Source organism: Narcine bancroftii, chromosome 7, assembly GCF_036971445.1.
Source record: "Narcine bancroftii isolate sNarBan1 chromosome 7, sNarBan1.hap1, whole genome shotgun sequence".
Classification (NCBI taxonomy): Eukaryota; Metazoa; Chordata; class Chondrichthyes; order Torpediniformes; family Narcinidae; genus Narcine; species Narcine bancroftii.
Window position 1 is genome coordinate 74,467,352 of NC_091475.1, and position 20,568 is coordinate 74,487,919.

Genomic DNA, 20,568 nt, shown 5'->3' on the forward strand with positions numbered 1-20,568 from the left:
GGAGTAGGCGCATGATTAATTGTTTTTGGGGTATATAAGCCTGTGGTCCTGCTGCTGAAGTTTAGATTCTCCGAGGGGTGGGAACATCCCTTGTCAAGAAGGAAGAACAGCCAGAGTCCAAGCAACGTCCCGGTCGGGGGAGGTGGAGAAGCTGCTACCAGCGCCCTGACAACCTACTACAAGTGTGCAGTCGTTGCCTCGCTTCGGCATTTGGGACCAGTCCAAGCGTTGATAAGTATAGTTGGGAAGGGCTTGCATATTGTAGTGTGAAATCAGCTTTTGAATTAGTAATAAACATTTGTATAAACTGAACTGCTCTCGGTGTGTGTGTCTATTTTCTTTCGGTAGCTCAAACACTGTGACCAATCTAAAATGAACAAAATGAGAGGTATAAGTTTACCCAAGACAGGGTCCTTTTATCTTAATCATTCCTTAACTCAACCCATAAGGATTCTACTTCTTTTTATCCTGTGCCACTTCTTTCCATTGATTTGATATGGTTGTTCACCAGCAGGGCCACACAACCCCCTCTTCCTATCTGCCTCTCCTTCTGATACACAGTGTATCCTTGGATATTCAGCTACCAATGACTTCCATCCTTTAGCCACAACTCAGTAATGGCAGCAACGTCTTACTATCTAATCTGTATCTGTACTGCAAGATCATCCACCTTCTTTCTGTCATTCCTGTAACAATTTTGTCCCATCATCTGCTTTCCATCCTTTCTGCACACTATCCTTGGTTTATTTTTTATTTTGCCCATCATCAAATTTGATACTCTGGTTCCCATCCCCTTGGAAACTTTAAATCTTCCTTAACATTCATATTAATCCTGCTAGCCAGGATTTTGGAGCTCTTTGGGTTTAGGTGTATTGTATCATTTTTGTATAAGTCACATCTTTCTTAAAAGAGATCCTAGTGATCTGAGAATCTAAATCCCTGCACCAGTTTCTCAGCCAAACATTTATCTGCTTAGTGTTGCTATTTCTGACCTTATTAGCATGAGGCACAGGCAGTAATCTTGAGATTACCATGCCAGAGATCCTGCTTCTCAGCTTCCTTCCTAATTTCTTGTATTCTCCCTTCAGTACATATTTACTGATCTTTCCTATGTCATTGGTACCAAGAAGACGTCTGGTTCTTCACCCTCTCTCCTCAGAATGTTTTGCAACCAATCAGAGACATTCCTTACACTGGCACCTGAGAGGCAACTTGCCAGCTGGGTGTCTTTATCAGGCCTGCAGAATCTCTTTTCCATACTTCTCAACATAGAATTGGCATGCTTCTTCATCTTCAGCGTCACAATGCCATACTCATTGCCAGAGACCAGGTCACCATAGTTGTCCTCTGTCAGGTCATCCTCAGCAATACTATCCAGGATAATATACTAGTTGCTGAGAGGGATGGCCACAGAGGTGCTCTCAACTCCTGTCTGTCATCTCTTCCCTTTCACTAATGAGCAGTAAGTCATCAAACCTCAGTTCCAGATCATTAACACAGTCCCTAAGGAGCTGCATCTCAGTGCACCTGGTGCACATGTAGGCATCGGGGAGGCTCGGAGTTTCCCAAAGGCCCACATCTGACATTCACAACAGACCACTAGCCCTACAGACATACTGCCTAGACTATAAACAGTTTAATAAGTAATACAAAATTGTTACGAGCCCATAGGACTCCAAAACCCAGCAGCAACAGATATTCACCAAAAACAAATGGTTACTTAAACAAAAGTTGATTTAATAATCTTTAAACATGAAAAAAGAATCACACTTTAACTCATCATAATTAACTTAACTAACCTAACTTAACCCCCTTGTAATTCTAAGTGCACATGTATGTAATGTGTATGTAAGTTCAGAAAAGTTCATTGATTCACAGTCCCATCTCACTTCTGATTCCTCCAAGTTCACTGGTTGCACCCAATTCTTATACTGTGCACAGAATTTAACATTTTTAAAGTTCACCAGGCTTTGGTGCTTGAAAGATAAATGGTTACCACTCAGGAACGTGCTTGTCGATTTTCACAGAGAGATTTGTTGTTCACTAGACACCCACAACTGATTCCTTTTTAATCAGCCACTTTAGTGTCTTCCCGAAGAAACTTGCCCCCTCAGGGTTCTCCAGATGATAACCTCTTTCTTTCAGGTCACCACAGAGTTCCTTTTTGTTTCCCTTATTTCAAGTGAAACATTAGACAGCCAGTCCTCTCCTCTTGCATGAACCACAAGGGCTTTCACAAGGCTGAACTAAGCATTCACAACCCATCTTCGAAATGCGGTTTTCCACAAGCTTGCCAGCTTGTCCTGTTCCAGTCCCAGCTGCTCTTGCTGCTGGCTATAACACTGCAGAATGATCTGTGTGTGTGTGTGTGTGTGTGTGTGTGTGTGTGTGTGTGTGTGTTGGTGTCCCTCTCTGACAGAAAACCTGTTGACTCTCTCTGCTTGCAAAACCACATGACCCTCTACCCTATTACATTCCGAGCCTTTACCTCATTATCTCTCCTTCCTCGTCTTTGCTTCTTAAAAGCTGTTTATTTCAGATTCAAATTTATTGTCAGACTTCATATACAACCTTGAGAATCTTTTTTTACCTGTGAGTGCAGAATTGGTAGTGCAAAAAATAAATTGTACACAGTGTATACATGTAAACAAACAAACAATATAAATAGATAACAAATGTAACAAACTGACTGTGCACTGCAGAGAGAATGAAAACAATCAATAAAGTGCACAAGTAAGAGTCCTTAAATGAGTCTCTGAGTTTGTTGTTATGGAGTCTGATCATGGAAGGGGTAGCAGCTGTTCCTGAACCTTGTGGTGCGAGTCCTGTGACACCTAGATCTCTTTCCTGAAGGCAGCAGTGAGAATAGAGCCTGTACTGGGTGGTGTGGGTCTTTTGCTGATTGCTGCTGCTCTCCGATGGCAGTGTTCCCTGTGTAGCACTATCGATCAGCCTCATTAGACTGACAGATGTGATAAATAGGCTTTAATCACCATAAGACATCAGCATTCCAAGGCAGAAACCGAGGGGGGAATTTGGGCATAACAGCCTTTATGGAGATTCTGATGGGGGGAGTCACAGGTGAAGGGGCCAGCCATCCCATACAGTACGTTAATATAGATCTTCTTTGGCTTGGCTTCGCGGACGAAGATTTATGGAGGGGGTAAAAAGTCCACGTCAGCTGCAGGCTCGTTTGTGGCTGACCAGTCCGATGCGGGACAGGCAGACACGATTGCAGCGGTTGCAAGGGAAAATTGGTTGGTTGGGGTTGGGTGTTGGGTTTTTCCTCCTTTGCCTTTTGTCAGTGAGGTGGGCTCTGCGGTCTTCTTCAAAGGAGGCTGCTGCCCGCCAAACTGTGAGGCGCCAAGATGCACGGTTTGAGGCGTTATCAGCCCACTGGCGGTGGTCAATGTGGCAGGCACCAAGAGATTTCTTTAGGCAGTCCTTGTACCTTTTCTTTGGTGCACCTCTGTCACGGTGGCCAGTGGAGAGCTCGCCATATAATACGATCTTGGGAAGGCGATGGTCCTCCATTCTGGAGACGTGACCCATCCAGCGCAGCTGGATCTTCAGCAGCGTGGACTCGATGCTGTCGACCTCTGCCATCTCGAGTACCTCGACGTTAGGGGTGTGAGCGCTCCAATGGATGTTGAGGATGGAGCGGAGACAACGCTGGTGGAAGCGTTCTAGGAGCCGTAGGTGGTGCCGGTAGAGGACCCATGATTCGGAGCCGAACAGGAGTGTGGGTATGACAACGGCTCTGTATACGCTTATCTTTGTGAGGTTTTTCAGTTGGTTGTTTTTCCAGACTCTTTTGTGTAGTCTTCCAAAGGCGCTATTTGCCTTGGCGAGTCTGTTGTCTATCTCATTATCGATCCTTGCATCTGATGAAATGGTGCAGCCGAGATAGGTAAACTGGTTGACCGTTTTGAGTTTTGTGTGCCCGATGGAGATGTGGGGGGGCTGGTAGTCATGGTGGGAAGCTGGCTGATGGAGGACCTCAGTTTTCTTCAGGCTGACTTCCAGGCCAAACATTTTGGCAGTTTCCGCAAAGCAGGACGTCAAGCGCTGAAGAGCTGGCTCTGAATGGGCAACTAAAGCGGCATCATCTGCAAAGAGTAGTTCACGGACAAGTTTCTCTTGTGTCTTGGTGTGAGCTTGCAGGCGCCTCAGATTGAAGAGACTGCCATCCGTGCGGTACCGGATGTAAACAGCGTCTTCATTGTTGGGGTCTTTCATGGCTTGGTTCAGCATCATGCTGAAGAAGATTGAAAAGAGGGTTGGTGCGAGAACACAGCCTTGCTTCACGCCATTGTTAATGGAGAAGGGTTCAGAGAGCTCATTGCTGTATCTGACCCGACCTTGTTGGTTTTCGTGCAGTTGGATAATCATGTTGAGGAACTTTGGGGGACATCCGATGCGCTCTAGTATTTGCCAAAGCCCTTTCCTGCTCACGGTGTCGAAGGCTTTGGTGAGGTCAACAAAGGTGATGTAGAGTCCTTTGTTTTGTTCTCTGCACTTTTCTTGGAGCTGTCTGAGGGCAAAGACCATGTCAGTAGTTCCTCTGTTTGCGCAAAAGCCGCACTGTGAATCACGTTGCTCTCCATTGCAGGCAAAATCTTCGCTAGGATTCTACTAAATAGAATAATACCTAGTGTCGCTGAGAATATTCTCCCAGAATCACAGTGCGGCTTTCGCGCTAACAGAGGAACCACTGACATGGTCTTTGCCCTCAGACAGCTCCAAGAAAAGTGTAGAGAACAAAACAAAGGACTCTACATCACCTTTGTTGACCTCACCAAAGCCTTCGACACTGTGAGCAGGAAAGGGCTTTGGCAAATACTAGAGCGCATCGGATGTCCCCCAAAGTTCCTCAACATGATTATCCAACTGCACGAAAACCAACAACGTTAATATAAACAATGTTAATAACTATACAGAGGCTTCACCACACCCTGTAGATGTTCTTGATAGTGAGGAGGGATTTGCCTGTAATGTCCTGGGCTGTGTGACACAGGATGTCTAGACCCAACAGCACCGAGCACACAATTCATCAAGTACATACAGGCGAATCTTACAGAATTCCCCATCTTCAAATGACTGATGTTCTATACAATGTTGTTGAACATGCGTTGAATGCAACTGAGACACAAGGAATATAAGGTATTTGAAAGGATGCATCTTTAGGTTGTGAGTCTATGAAGCTTTCAGTAGAGCCTGTGTCGATTAGGCATTTATTGGAATGTCCATTTACCTTCACAGTCACAATGGAGTTGCTGAGCTGGTGAGGTCTGCCCCGATCTAGGACCATCAAAGCTAGGACCCCAGAGACTCCATACTCCTCATTCAAGTGGCCCCCACTGTCCTGAGTTGCCTTGCATGGTTAAGATGGCGTCAAGCTTGTGGTGCAGCAAGATGGCCACCCTCCTTCCTCCTCTCACAATGATGGTGACAAGTTTGAATTTGGATTGTGGCAAAATGGCCGCTGAGCCTTTTCACACCGTTTCCTCACTTCCACCCTCCGTCGGCGTGTAGCACAGCAAGTGAAATCAGGTGAATTTGGGGCAGATGGCTTGACACTGTAAGCGGATCTGGGAGTGATGCAGGCTGTGGACTTCTCCGGCCTTCCCCTTGTGCAGCAAACCCTCGCCCAATGTCCTTTCTTGCCACAGTTGGAACACACTGAGTCTTTAGCCGGGCAACAAGATCAGGGATGCTGGGCTCTTGTCACAGAAAAAGCGCCGAAGCAACAGCTGTTAGGGCTGGGGCAGCGAGAGCAGCTGGTCCTTGGAAAGGGTCACCTGGGTGAGCAAGCTTGCTGGCTTTGAGGTCATTGTTCTCGAGCTTGGCCTGTTCCAATGATTTGGCCAGCTCGATGTGACTAGCCAGGTCCTTTTTTCCTGACTCAAGCAGTCACTGCCTCATGTACCTAAAACGGACCCCCGTGACTAGAGTGTCCCAGATCTGTTCTTCCTCTCGAACGTGGCAGGTAACCACTTCGTACCTGTACTTCTTACCAAGCGTCCACAGATCCAGCAAGTAGTCATCGATGGTCTCTCCTGGCCATTGGCAATGTAGAGAGAGTCAATGCCTCGCTAGGACCTCAATTTTCAACTTCAATGGCAGCATCTTACGTAGAGCAGTCCCCGATAACTGCATACCCTTTCGCTCCTACCCTCGAAACGAGTGCAGACCTCCTGAGTTCATCGTTGTGGAAGACATCTCTGGTCGCGTTCAGGTAGGCCTGGTAACAGTCTAGCCAATATGTGAACTCCTCAGCTGCATCGGGAGACAGAGGGTCTATGGGCAGCATACCTGGCTTGAGTCGCACTTCCATTGTTTAGGGGGTAAACTAATAAAATTGTAGCTTTTATTAGCTTATAACTATGGGTAGGGCTTCACAGTCATCTTCAGAGGGGTTCTGGGTTTAGGCGGGAAACCAGGGTAATATGTGAGCAGATGGGGGTAGAGCTAGGAGGCAGAGCCAGCCATCAGCACAACACACTACCAGTGAATCCCAGTTCACTGCACTTAGCCACAATGGATTTTGGGTCACTGGACTGCAGTTTCCTTACTCATTGATACAGAACATCGACCAATCCAAGTCTCTCCTCACCTCACTCTCGGACAACATGTTAAACGTAGGGAGGATTTCTCTTCAGCGTTCCACATTGTCATGGAACACACTGAGTGAGGTGAAGTGAATTTATCTTCCTTGATGAGTTTTAAGTCATCCAGCATCTCTCTATGGCTTTGGTGAGTTCCCTGACATCTATAGTCCCTTTCACACACTTGCCAGAGATCCCAGGATTCGAATGCCAATCTGCCTTTAAAGTGGCAAGTGTGAAAGCAACATCTGCTCAACGCAGGATCAGGCAAGTGTGAAACAGGCAGCAATATTGCAGGCACTTCCAAACGCCGGGGATAAACCCTTGCAAGTGTGAAAGCGTTCAGTTAGGAGTGGTCTAGTGTGAAAGGCCAAACCTCTTGAAAGCGCAGGAGGTGCATGCGAGGCGAACTTTGTAACTCTCCTCCGGGAGGGATAATTGCCGGAGCACCGAGGTGTCCCCCACCCCCCACCCCCCCTACACCTGAATGCAGCCTCCTGAAAGCGGATGCTAAGGGGATGACAATCAACTGGCGAGCGCCTGACAGCCCCACCCCCCCCCTCCCCATTCCACGCTGCGCCTGTCCCCCACCCACCCTGCGCAGGACGTCCAGGCAGGGGCAGCCGGCGTGGGCTCTCAGCGGTGTAGTGGCCGGCACGGCCTGTCCCCACACTGATCCCACCACCCCATCCACACCCACAGCCCATGTATTAGTCTCCACACTCGTCCCCATTTCTCAACACCCTTACCCGCTCCATCCAATCCCTCCTTATCGACCTATGCACATTTCTGTCCCAAATTAGTAAATTGCTTATTGCTAACCCGATAATGAGCAGAACCTGACCGTGCAAGTGAAAGCATGGCAGTGACTAACCATAACTGCGTGCTAATGTGGTCTATATCGGAGATCAGTGTTTAATTATTTTTTTACCAACCGACGGGTGGGAGATGTCAGCATTTTCAGTATCTGTTTCCTAAATTTCTTCTGAGTCACAGCGTCAGAGCAGGTGTTGGTACAACCGCTCAGAAGCTGTGACATGAACCCCTTTCGGTAACAAAATAAATGGAAAAACTCAATGAAGCCTCCAGCTCCACAATCGATTCCACAATGAACCCGCCGTGAATAATCCCCAATGAAATTTGCGGAAATACTGTGGATTTCCTTCGGTTCTCAATCTCGGGATCTCTCATTCCCTTGTGATTAATTTTTTTGTCACACCGGAGTCTCCGACGAGCTCGGATACATCTCATGGTTAAAATATTGAGGTCAAGAATGGAACAAATTGGAACACGGGGAGTCAGAATGAAATGAAGAAACTCGCTTGCTGCCCAGGTCTGTGAATGCACAGCACGGGCGTCCACGTAACAAAAAACCAAGGATGGTTGGCCATTCTGGACCAAGACGAGTTCGCAAAGTGGCAGGAAAAACTCTTCAAACTGTTCAGGGCAGTTACCGTTGCGAGAACCGTATTCATTCTCTCGCTCTCTCTCTCTCTCTCATTTGGCAACAAATAGCATCGAAGCGAGGGAAGGTGAACGCGAATGAGAACCAGACTGAGCGGTCCGTGACCGCGGATATTGCACACGGGGACAAGGTCCACAAAAGGCATCGGAATTTGTCTCAACGTTCGATGGAAGAAAACGAGCAGGAGACCCGCCAGCTGCCATCGCCCCAAGTTAACGCGAGGCACATCTGGAGAATCCGCACATTGCTCGAGACAGGACTATAATTGTCACCAGATCAGCTGTAACCACAAAATGCGGCGATATATAAATTACCATAACTGAACCAGGTGGAGACCCACCTTGCTCTGGGTCCTGAGCTCATGGTCACGGTGAAAGCGGTCGCAACGAATGGATAAATAAAACGAAAGCAATTATCATGAACTAATTATCAGAAATGAATAAAAACGTCGTCTTCCTTTTGTCTATATTGTCGGGATACACGGCTTGGCGTGGTGGTGAGTGCAAAGCCTCGACGGCGCCCGCGATGGGGACCGGGGATCTAATCCCGCGCTGTCCAGAAGGAGCTTGTCCGTTCTCCCCGTGTCAGCGTGGGTTTCACTCCCACTATTCCAAACTGACCGAGGGTGTAGGTCAATGAGGTATACATTGGGCGGGACGGACTCGTGGGCCGAAACGGCCTGTTACTGTGCTGCACGTCCAACATTATCCAAAAGGCAGCCCTTCCTAAACGGCAGTGTCGCCCATCAAACGGGCATCCACACACACACACACTCACACACTGCTTTAATTTAGTAACTTCCTCTGAGTTGCCAGAGTTGGTTTTCTTCATTATGGAGTTTATTTGAAATGGTGAATTGCGTGTGTTCTATGAATTTAGCGAGTAGTTAGCACATTTGAATAACGTTTTAATTCGGCCAGTTGCGAGGAGGGAGAGTCTAGACTAGGAATAGAACCCGCTGAACTGTTACTGGCAAGAATGATTCTGTTCCAATCTCGTATGGTGGTTCTTCCTCCAAAGAGCTGTGAGTGGAAAGACGTCCGTTGGAACAAACTGCAACCGTTGAAGTCTGGGATACCAGTCATAGTCGGACAGTAGCCATAGGTAACTGACAGGCAAATTTGGAAGGTGGCTCTGGCAATCGTTTACATTTGCCCTGGGTTGTGTTACCTCGCTCTACAATTTCCGAACACAACTGAGCAACGTATACATGGATATCTTCAACATCTCACTCCAGCAGAGCGTTTCAAACAGGCGTCCACAATATCAGTGCCCAAGAAGTGTGCAATAAACTGCCTCAATGACTATCAGCAGTGATGAAGTGTTTTCAAAGGCTTTTGCTGAGGCTCATCACTTCTGAGAAGGATATGTTCCAGTTCTCTATCATTGCAACCGGTCTATGGCAGATGCCATATCACAGGCTCAATACAAAGCCCTGAAACACCGAGATAGTAAAGACACCTTCATCAGGATGTTCTTTATGGGCAACAGTTCAGCATTTAACACAAACATCCCTTCACAATTGATCAACAAAATCCAGGACCTAGGACTCCATATCCACTGTGTAATTGGATCCTGGATTTCCTCTCCTCAAGACCACAATCAGTGATGATTTGCAAGAATATCTCCTCCACAATCTCCATCAGTACTGGAGCACCACAGGACTGCCTTCTTGGCCTCCTGTTCTACTCACTTTAGACGTACAACTGCGTGGCTTGGTACAACGAAAACACCATCTACAAACTTGCGATAATACCAAGGTAGTAGGTTGTATAAAGAAAGGTGACGAGTCAGCATTCAGGGGGTACCTGTTTGCTGAATGCTGATTCTACTTTCTCAGGAGTTTGCAGAGGTTTTGTGCGACATCAGAGCCCCTGGGAAATTTCTCAAGATTTGTAGAGGAAAGTGTGCTGGCCGGCTACATCACAGTCTGGTATGGGGACACCAATACCCCTGAGAGTAAAGCCCTTCAAAAAGTAGTGGACACAACCCAGGACATCACAGGCAAAACCCTCCCCACTGTTGAGACCAAGCCCTGTTCTCGCTGCTGCCCTCAGGATAGAGGTACAGGTGCCACAAGTCTCGCACCAGGAACAGCTGCTACCACTCCACTATCAGACTCCTCAACGACAAACTCAATGAAGGACTCTGACTTGTGCACTTTATTGATATTTGTATTCCCTCTGTCTTACACAGTCAGGTTGTTTACATTCTGTTTATCTGTTTGAAAGTTCTTTGTTTGCATGTATACATTTTTTTGTACTACCAATAAGTAGTAATTCTGCCTCGTCCAAAGAGAAAGAATCTCAGGGTTGTATGTGATGTCACGTGTGTACTCTAACAATAAATCTGAATCTGAAATCTGGTTAAATCAAACATCGAGAGAAGATTAATCAGAAACTTTGACCCATCACATCCGCTGTTTCCCCGACAAATTAGTTCTTTTTCGGTCTTCATTTTAGAGGTCCACCGTCAGTGCACTATTTGACTACTTTCTACGATGATTCATTAATTAACTGGACGCCAAACGGCCGTGCTTGTTACAAAACCGTTCAATTCCGTCCAGGAGAAGTAGCGGATAATCAGACAATCACAGCGAGATATTACAACAGTTGACAGGCAGACCGCACCGGCACAACTGCATGAAGTTACAGCACATCTTTGATCAGAGTTAAATGATGTAAATAGGATACTGACTTACCAGGGACTCCGAAAGCAGCCAAGGCAAGGCAAAGATCTAACGAACTATGGAAAATATGTCCAGGTGAACATGTTACCGTCGTCGAGACTGGTCTCGATGAAGGTGGAATTGAAGAGAAACCCCTTTCTCTCGTAGGAGCATGATCCTCTCCTGTGGGATACTCGGGTTTCATTCGTCTGGTATTTGCCACGTTCGCGCTCAGGTTTCGCTACAATATCGCGTTAGCATTGAATAATGTTTTGATGTGAAGATGATGTGGCTGAAATGTTGAAACTCGCTTAACACTGAGTAATTGTTGGTGTCATGCCAACGAAATGTTTTCTCGATTTCTTCCAGCGTATCTTGTTTGTCCAGCGAGTTACAACTTGTCTGTAGAATTTAATCCAATCTCCTGATAGACCTCCCCAGAGAGTTGAGCGACTCCACCATCAGCGAGCCTCTGAAGGTCCCTCAAATGACCACGGGAATGCCAATGGTCATTATATCGATTGCACAAGATTTCTGGAAAGAATCGAGATTTCCACGGACCGATCACTGACTGACGATTGAGGTGACTTCAGTTTTAAATAAGGACGAGAAACAGCCAGCAACTGAAATATTTAAAGCCATTCTGTTTCGGAGATTTCCCGGCTTGTACAGAGCCCCAATGTATCAATCAAACCCGGTTTTGAACCCGAAAACAGGAGAAAGTTTATTTCTCGATATGTCAAAAAGAGTAGCCAGCTACCAGCTGTGTTTATGTGGAGCATCAGAATACAAGTTTCCTTTTCGTTCTCCTCGAACAACTCCCACCCCTATTAATGAAGAAATTGAACTGGCATCAGACACGCTCGCAGGGGCTGAGTTTAGACACCAGGCAGTTTGGAAGAGTCAAATAAAATATCATTCAAATGCGTATGTCAGATTCTTTGCGGAGGAGATTTCGACTTTTGGGAAGATCAGGAAAATATCTAACAAGGAGGCATTATTGAACAAACTGGTTGCAGCAGGAAATATGTTGAATTAATAAAGAGTTTTAAATATGTTAAAATATCGAATTTAACTCAATGTATTGTATTGAAATGTTTTACAGTCAATAGTTGACTCGGACCCAGGACATGTTGGAATCAGATATGACTGCTACGATCAAGTTGTATTTTACCCCGACTCAACATTGAAGGGTGCGATCCATTTCGATTGCATTGGGCCCTTTCAGGTGGACACTCCGCACTGAGGGCAGCGGCAGGAGCGGATCTTAACCTGCAATCTCACCTTTCAGAGGGTAAAAATATCGACGTGGAAGTGGTGGGCGGCTGTAAAGGCCACTTCTCGACTGTTGATCCTAATGTTTGAGTATATCGAGTGAGCAATCCGTTTAAAATAAAACTTGATACGTGCAAGGATGAAGGAACGAGATATTCCACGCTTGTAAACTTAATGCTCCCAAAACAATTACAGTAGTTGGCAATCAGGAAGGTTGAACATTCTGAAGTTTATGGAAACATTGGAATAAGTTTCCGATAGAGAGCACAATCTTAAGGCCATGTGCCGTTGCAGTGCACTGCATGCGACCCAGCCGTTTCCAAACGAAAGGAAATAAAACAATATCCACAAAAGGAAACTGACTTTGATCAACATGCAAAAATTCGGGGTGATTTAGATTAATAATGACGTTTTTTTTAGAAATCTTTGTTGTCTCTGTTTTCCCGCGAAATCTGCCCATTTAATATTCATATAGTATTCAAAACTCTGCTTTAACTGCCCTTCCAGAAAGATAGTGCAAACTATCCAGAACAGCGCAAAGAAAGTTAAAATCCTCATGAATTAAGTAGGTGTCTCTTATTTTAAATCTATAAATCAAAATCTAACCCTCCACTCAAGGTTGGACTCATCTGGCTTATTCAATTCTCTCACAGCCGAAACCTTCTATGTCAGGTAGGAACGCGGCGAACCTCTTGTACCCCGTCTTGGGTACAGCCATGTGCTGCAAAAAGGTGGATGATCTGACATTTACAGGTATTGCCACCTTCAGGATGTACTTGCTCCCCAAGATCTCTCTGCACCTCAATATTGCAAAGGATTCTGCCTTTCACTTGCTTATCCCCTGGCATTTACTCACCCAAATTGCAGAACCACCTACTTCTATAGACAATTAAAATCCTCTCTTTGAATATTTTCAAATTTTGTCCTATTTTAAATGTATTAACCAAAATCTAATCTTCCTTTCTCATTCTATATGGTGAATTTTAAACATCCTTTTATTCTATACTGATTAAAGTTATGAAAGTTATAAATGTCGGACAATACACTCTGAGGATCAGAATAAATCAAATTAACAAGTACAGGAAGATATGTACCACTAAAAATTGGTACACATTGTCTTTCATTAATGCATGGTTTTTTTTCTTCTTGTACGTATTAAGCCTACCTTTCAGGCGTGTATGCATCAGTGTTTGTGGAGGGGATGGGGAATGTGAACTCTGAAGATTATGCAAGTTTAACGACACTTCTTGTGCACACCCTCGATAGTGACATTAAAGAAGTGATGATAGTTAGTCAGGCATCTTGGAAACTTTTACAATCTCTGGAACAGTTCCTACAGTCCATAGCATGAACAAAGTAAATCTCATATTTATAAAAGAATTGAAAAAAAACAGGGAATGACTGAGGGTTCCATCAAATGAGTTTCTTGCAAAAATGCAATATAACCTTTAAATTTCTTAATATAAGTGAACACCTTCTTACGTTTAATTGGATTATTAAGCCCACTCACATTAAATGTAGCAAATTTTAAATTAGCCATCTACAGTATAACTATAATCCATGCAGCTGAGTCTCCATCTCCTCAAACAATAAAAATAAAAAAGACAGATACATATTCAATTTTTTTAAACCCCAAAACCCCCCCTTCCCCCTCCCCTTTTAAGTACCAAGTACTACTCTGCCTAAAATACAGGTAATGGCATAAGTCACTAAGTGGTTGATAGTGTCAGCTGAGCACCAATGAGATATTACCTCTCCCCCAAACAGATTAACAACATTCTATATAGTCCATAATTTCAAGTATGATAAACCTCTTTCAATTCTTTATTCACTTGATCATCATCAATCAAAATCTCTTCAGAATCATTTAAATCTTCCTGCGGCATCTCCTCCAACCGATCTTCCTTTCCTTTCTTCTTTTTCCCTTCTGAACTCCATTACCATTATCATTCTTTTTAACAGCTCCATTCTATTTTTGCATTTGAGAAGACAAAGATCGACCTTTCTTAAGGTCCAGCAAAGAATTAGTAAAAACCAAAGGATCTTCATCATCATCAAAAAATTGAGACTCATATTCCCCTTTTTCTTTCTTCTTCTTTGGCTTAGCTTCACAGATGAAGATTTATGGAGGGGTAATGTCCACGTCAGCTGCAGGCTCGTTTGTGGCTGACAAGTCCGATGTGGGACAGGCAGACACGGTTGCAGTGGTTGCAAGGGAAAATTGGTTGGTTGGGGTTGGGTGTTGGGTTTTTCCTCCTTTGTCTTTTGACAGTGAGGTGGGCTCTGCGGTCTTCTTCAAAGGAGGTTGCTGCCTGCTGAACTGTGAGGTGCCAAGATGCATCATTTGAGGCGATATCAGCCCACTGGCAGTGGTCAATGTGGCAGGCACCAAGAGATTTATTTAGGCAGTCCTTGTACCTCTTCTTTGGTGCACCTCTGTCTCGGTGGCCAGTGGAGAGCACGCCATATAACATAATCTTGGGAAGGCGATGATCCTCCATTCTGGAGACGTGACCTACCCAGCACAGTTGGATCTTCAACAGCGTGGATTTGTTGCTGTCGGCCTCTGCCATCTCGAGTACTTCGATGTTGGAGATGAAGTCGCTCCAATGAATGTTGAGGATGGAGCAGAGACAACGCTGGTGGAAGCATTCTAGGAGCCATAGGTGATGCCGGTAGAGGACCCATGATTCGGAGCCGAACAGGAGTGTGGGTATGACAACGGCTCTGTATACACTAATCTTTGTGAGGTTTTCCAGTTGGTTGTTTTTCCAGACTCTTTTGTGTAGTCTTCCAAAGGCGCTATTTGCCTTGGTGAGTCTGTTGTCTATCTCGTTGTCGATCCTTGCATCCGATGAAATGGTGAAGCCGAGATAGGTAAACTGGTTGACCATTTTGAGTTTTGTGTGCCTGATGGAGATGTGGGGGGGGGGGGGGGGGGCTGGTAGTCATGGTGGGGAGCTGGCTGATGGAGGACCTCAGTTTTCTTCAGGCTGACTTCCAGGCCAAACATTTTGGCAGTTTCTACAAAACAGGACATCAAGCACTGAAGAGCTGGCTCTGAATGGGCAACTAAAGCAGCATCATCTGCAAAGAGTAGTTCACGGACAAGTTGCTCTTGTGTCTTGGTGTGAGCTTTTAAAACCACATGGAATCTAAAAGCAAATTTATAACCTTTCTACCAAAAACCAGCATTTGCCGAATTAAATTCTTTACATCTTTTAATAATATTTTGACTAAGATCCGCTTTAAAAAAAACTCTTCTGCTTTGAACAATCAGAGGACCTCCATGTTGTCTTGCATTTTGAACTTCCAATCTTAAAATTAACACTCTATCCTGAGATCTCAGACACCTGATCAAAACAGATGGAGGTGGTTGGCCAGGCACTGGTTTCCTTCACAAAGCTCTATGTGCTCTGTCCAATTCCAAACCATCTGGAAACGTTTCTGCTCCTAAAACATCTGGAGTACATTTTTGAAAAAAATTAACCTGTTCCGACCCCTCGAAATCTTCCGGTAAACCCACAATCTTCACGTTATTCCTACGGCTCTGATTCTCCACTGAGTCAGTTTTCTTCAATAAATCTGCCTTCTCAATCCTCCATCCCATAAAAGAATCCTCATAAGAATACAGTTTTTGTTGGCATTGATCAAAATCACAGACACAGTCTTCCAACTTATTTTCCATCTTCTTAACTTTATCCACCACTTTTGCATATTATCAACATCAGCTTTAACAGTTGAAATATCCTCCATTACATTTGCTAGCTTACCATTAACAGATGTAAAGCCCAAAGAAATCTGTTGTGACATTGCCTAAAACTGTACTTCAAAGTAATCTTTATATTTAGAGAAGTGCCTACCCTGACCAGCAACAGTCTTTCCATTTATTTTTTCTTGTTCACTGACCAAATCTTCTTCAGAGCTGGTTTCTTGATTTCTCTCTTCTCTCACTACACCAACTCCTTTAGCTTCTTCTTCTACCACGGTTACTTTTTCCCCTCCCCACCCCTTCGGTTTGCGACCTGCCCTCTGCAGATGCTGACTCACTGGATCGACGACCACTAGCACCCCCCCCCCCCCCCCACCTCCCGGGGGTGGAACATGCTCAGAATGCGCAAAGATTCTTCAGCTGCAGCAGAATGTCGGGCGTCATCTTTCGGAGTTGTCAGCTGTCGACGCTGGACTCGAGGAGTAGGGATACGAGATGTACCTGGTTCCAACTCCGAGATAGGCTGAACGTTTAAACTGACTGATCGTTTTCAAATCGGTTTCTTCATCGTTTGGGGTCTCATAATTTTTCATTCATATACTTAATTTCTTGAAAAAAACAAACATTAAAAATGTTATATATTTAAAGGGCACAGAAATAGATTTTTATTCAAATCTGCTGGGAGAGATGATCACTCACGTCTCTCCCTTAAGCCATCACGCCATGAAGGGGTCACATTACATTCTCAACACCAACAAATCAGTTACTCAAGTTTTCTGTTTTCTGCAGGATAACAATTAGTTCTTGTCCCATCTCCCCAGCTCTGCCGGGGTCCGCCGGACTCGAGGCCACTCTTGTGCCGCTCCCTTTCGGGCTTTCGCTCAATGTTCCTGGCTGAGTAGAAACTTCTTCATTTTTGTTTGTTCTCAGCTGCTTTGGTTTCTTAATACTTATTTTGTCTATTTTTAGTCAAAAATACTTAATTTTAAAACGTTAACCGTCTTTTTGATACACTTCTTGGAGAACTCGATCAAAACAAGTCTGTTTAAGCCCTTAGCATGACCACAACCCACTTTCTTATCTTTCAAACTGTACGTTACAAATACTGCCTCAATTCTAAGGCCTGGGTGTCGCCATCAACACGTGGTAGACCCTTGCGCTCGACCGTCCAGCTTGGTCGAGCAAGATCACCACAGGAGTCCGTGCAGCTGAAATCAGGCGCCTCCTCAAGGCGCAATGAAAGCATGCTGTGCGCAAAGCCCGAGCAGCATCCACTGCCACTACAGCAACCATGTGTCCCACATGTGGCCGAGCCTTCAGGGCCCGGATTGACCTCACCAGTCACCTCCGGACCCACAGCCACCAATCTCCAATTTGACTTTGAAGCCATGGTCATCTTCGACTACGAAGGATGAACAACATCAACATTACAATATTACAACAGTGTTCAATTTTGCATAATATAAACGTCAATAAAAATAACAAAAAGAAAGCTAATAATAGTTTGGCACATATTAGATGGGACGATTCTAGGCTGTTGTGTGGTATGGTTCTACCTGTAACTCATTTCTCATGCTAAACTAAACACTCATGTTGAATTCGGCGAAAATTGTTATGTATCATTCACACAATGTTACGTATGATAATTATTTGAAGCTGTTGGTCCAATTAAAGTGATAATTGACCACAAGGATTCCTCCATTAAAACATTTCAAAACTCATGTCAAAGTATGAGGATTTTTAAACGTTCTCCTTTAAAATGGTGACAATGTTGAAATTATTTGTTGATAATACTCTATGACCAGCAAGCATATTACACAAGAGAGTGAGTAAAAATAGTTTAAGAGTTTAATTGGGTTATGTCTGACGATCCTCAGTGGAATTTTGCACTTTATTATAAATGTTTGTGAATCCACTCACCACACACACGGGCAGTTGGAACGTTTGGCAACACATAGGCGCCTCACCGGGAGAATGGGATATCCTGCAACTTATTACATAGCATGCATTTACTTTCCCTTACTTGCAGCGGTTGGTATTCCTGGTAAGATATCGGAAATGGTTGCTCTACACGTTGCACCTGTCGCGTTGAGATCCAGTTCGACTGCCGCCTGACCTGATGAGTATCTCCAGAATGATCAGGGTTCTACCGTCCGATATTTGGGCTACATATTATCTATTATTTAATGTCGGAATATTTTGTCGATTGCATCAATTAGTTTAGTGCTGATATTTACCTTGTTCCATTATTTTAAGTTGCTCTTCATTGTTGGTCTGAGTTTGAATGGATAAAGTCATGTGAAAAATCACGGCTACGATGACACGTTCCCTCCCGCTCGTTCAATGCTTATATCGGCCACTCAGCCCATTTCTATTCTATCCAATAAATGAGAACCCTTTCTTATAAATGTTCAGTTTCAAGACAAGGTGAAAATTCTCCCCGACGCTGTTCTTTCTTCCAGCAGTTTTGTTTTAACCTCTCTGGTTGCACACGACAAATGATCTTTCTGCCCCTATTTTGGTCCGCTCTCCGTGCTTCTTCAGCGTTGTCGCTTTAATGAGGGGCCGAGCCTCGATCAGCTGCTCAGCAGGCGAAGGCGCTGGACAGTTCCTGGCGCGGTTGTCCTCTGAGTCAAGCGCGGCGGCGGAGCCCGAAATTCCAGCCTCCAATTCTAAGCCAGCCAGACCCAGCCGGGCATGAAAAGAAGGAGCATTCTAAGGCACCTCAAACCTGGCGCACTTGAACTAATTATTTGTTCTCTCTCTCCTTTTTTTTCCCCCAGTTAATTTAATCGCGATTGTGATTCTCTCTCGGGGAAAGTGCGGACTCTCCAAATGCATCACTCGCTACCTGGTGGGAATGGCAGGAGCTGATTTAATTGGGGTGGTCTTCGGTGTTGTAATGGATCAGGTTAACAACATCTATGTTTATGTCGCCTCTTTACTCCGAACTCCGATTTGCGCCACCGTGCATGTTCTGAGGATTGCCACCATGGACTGTTCCGTTTGGCTGACGGTCGCTTTCACGTTTGATCGCTGGATCGCCATTTGCAGCCAAAAGCTGCGGGAACGATTTTGCACGGCGAGAACAGCGACTGTGGTGACAGTCACTGTGGGGATATGCTGCTGTGCGAGGTGCCTTCCATATTATTTTGCAGTGGAGCCTTACAGCATCATTAACCACGTGCCGTGGCGCTGCGTCTTGAAGGCCGAATATTTCACTGATTCCTTTTGGAAAGGATACCAGTTGTTTAACAGTATCGTCACTCCCTTGTTGCCAATCGGTTTAATGGTATTGTTCAATGCTTTAACAGTCAGTCGTATTTTAGCCGCAAACCGAGCCCGTCGGGAATTCCAGAAGGACAGGGGCAATCAGAGAGATACGGAGGTGGAGAATCGGAAAAAGTCGATGATTCTCTTGTTCGCTCTATCAGCCAACTTTATTTTATTGTGGATACCCTTTGTCGCATATACCACCAGATGGCAGGTTCAAAATTATTCTTACACAGACAGATATTTGAACACGCCGCCATATATCCTGCAACAATTTGGGTTCATGTTACAATTTCTCTGCACCTGCACCAACTCGTGCATCTATACACTGTCACAGAGGAAATTCAGAGAGGAGCTAAAGAACGGAGGGAAATCTCTCTCCACATTATGTGGACAGCTGTGTAATAAAATGCACATCTAATTGCAACATTGGTTGAGTGTTAAAGATTTTTTTTAAAACCATGATTGGGGGCATGGCAAGATGACATGGAGTCTAGACGTGCAATCTCGGCTTCTCAAGTTTAAACTTTTTAAATTTTTGTTTAAAGTATTAAGGGATTATTATGGCCACCAATGGTAAAAAGACTAAACCTTAAGATTTGGGCCGAGACGACTTGCTACAGCCCCAGGCTCAATTTCTTCATTGTCTAAACCCCAAAGACTGCCTGTGGGAGCTGGGGAAATAAAACCTATTACTCACCAAGTGAAGGATGGCGCTGCAATTACCCGTTCTCCGGAAGAAGGTGCGTGTTCCCAAGAAGTGGACCCTGATTTGGAAAGCCTTTCCATTTCAATGGAGGGAGCACGCAGGAGGACGACTTCATTGTTGGAAATGCATCAGGTAGCATTTCAATGTGAAAAAATTGTTTTTCTTCGTGAATTGATGAAAAAAACAAAGAGATGTGGGAGGAGACCAGCGGTGACCCCCTGAGGAAGTTGGGGTACCGTTCCTGGTAGTCCAGACCCACAGTAAAACTTTTAAAATACCTTCTGTTGAGTTGCAGCAGGAGCTGAAGTTACCTTGTTCTGCCAGTATGTCAGAGAGAGCAGAGCTGAGCTTTACCGACTTACAGTGTATGCAATTGAATGCTATTGTTCAAGCTGTTATAAAACCTTTGTTGACATCTCAAATAAATGAAATGGTTCAAATGAATGCTGGTATAAGTTCAGAATTAAATATGGTTAAGACACATGTGGATGCATCTTATGAAGAATTTTTTAAAAATTCAGACTGCTTTTTTGGACTGGAAACAACAAGTGACTTCTAACACAGAAAAAGTGTTGAAGGTGGAAAAATCAATCATAGAACTAGAAGAACGTGAGAAAGAGCTAGAAAGAAAAAATAGATTATTTGGAGAATCAAAGCAGAAGGAATAATATGAAAATTGTTGGTTTGCAGAAGGTATAGAAGGACAAGATCCTCTTCATTTCTTTAAAGACTGGATTCCGCAAATATTAGGGCAAGAATATTTCTCTGGGAGATTGGTACTGGAAAGAGCCCATAGAGCTTTAAGAAGAACACCCTCAGCTGGTCAACCTCCGAAACCGGTAATAATTCGATGTTTGA

At 44.6% G+C, this 20,568-nt stretch overlaps 1 protein-coding gene across 1 annotated transcript; it reads left to right on the forward strand.

Moving 5' to 3' along the window:
- The first annotated feature begins 17,702 nt into the window (after nt 1-17,702).
- On the forward strand, nt 17,703-19,422 carry LOC138740012 (probable G-protein coupled receptor 139). Its single transcript, XM_069892464.1, has 2 exons — nt 17,703-17,772; nt 18,512-19,422. Exons 1-2 carry the CDS (start codon nt 17,703-17,705, stop codon nt 19,420-19,422), a joined length of 981 nt encoding a protein of 326 aa, XP_069748565.1.
- Nucleotides 19,423-20,568: the final 1,146 nt, after the last annotated feature.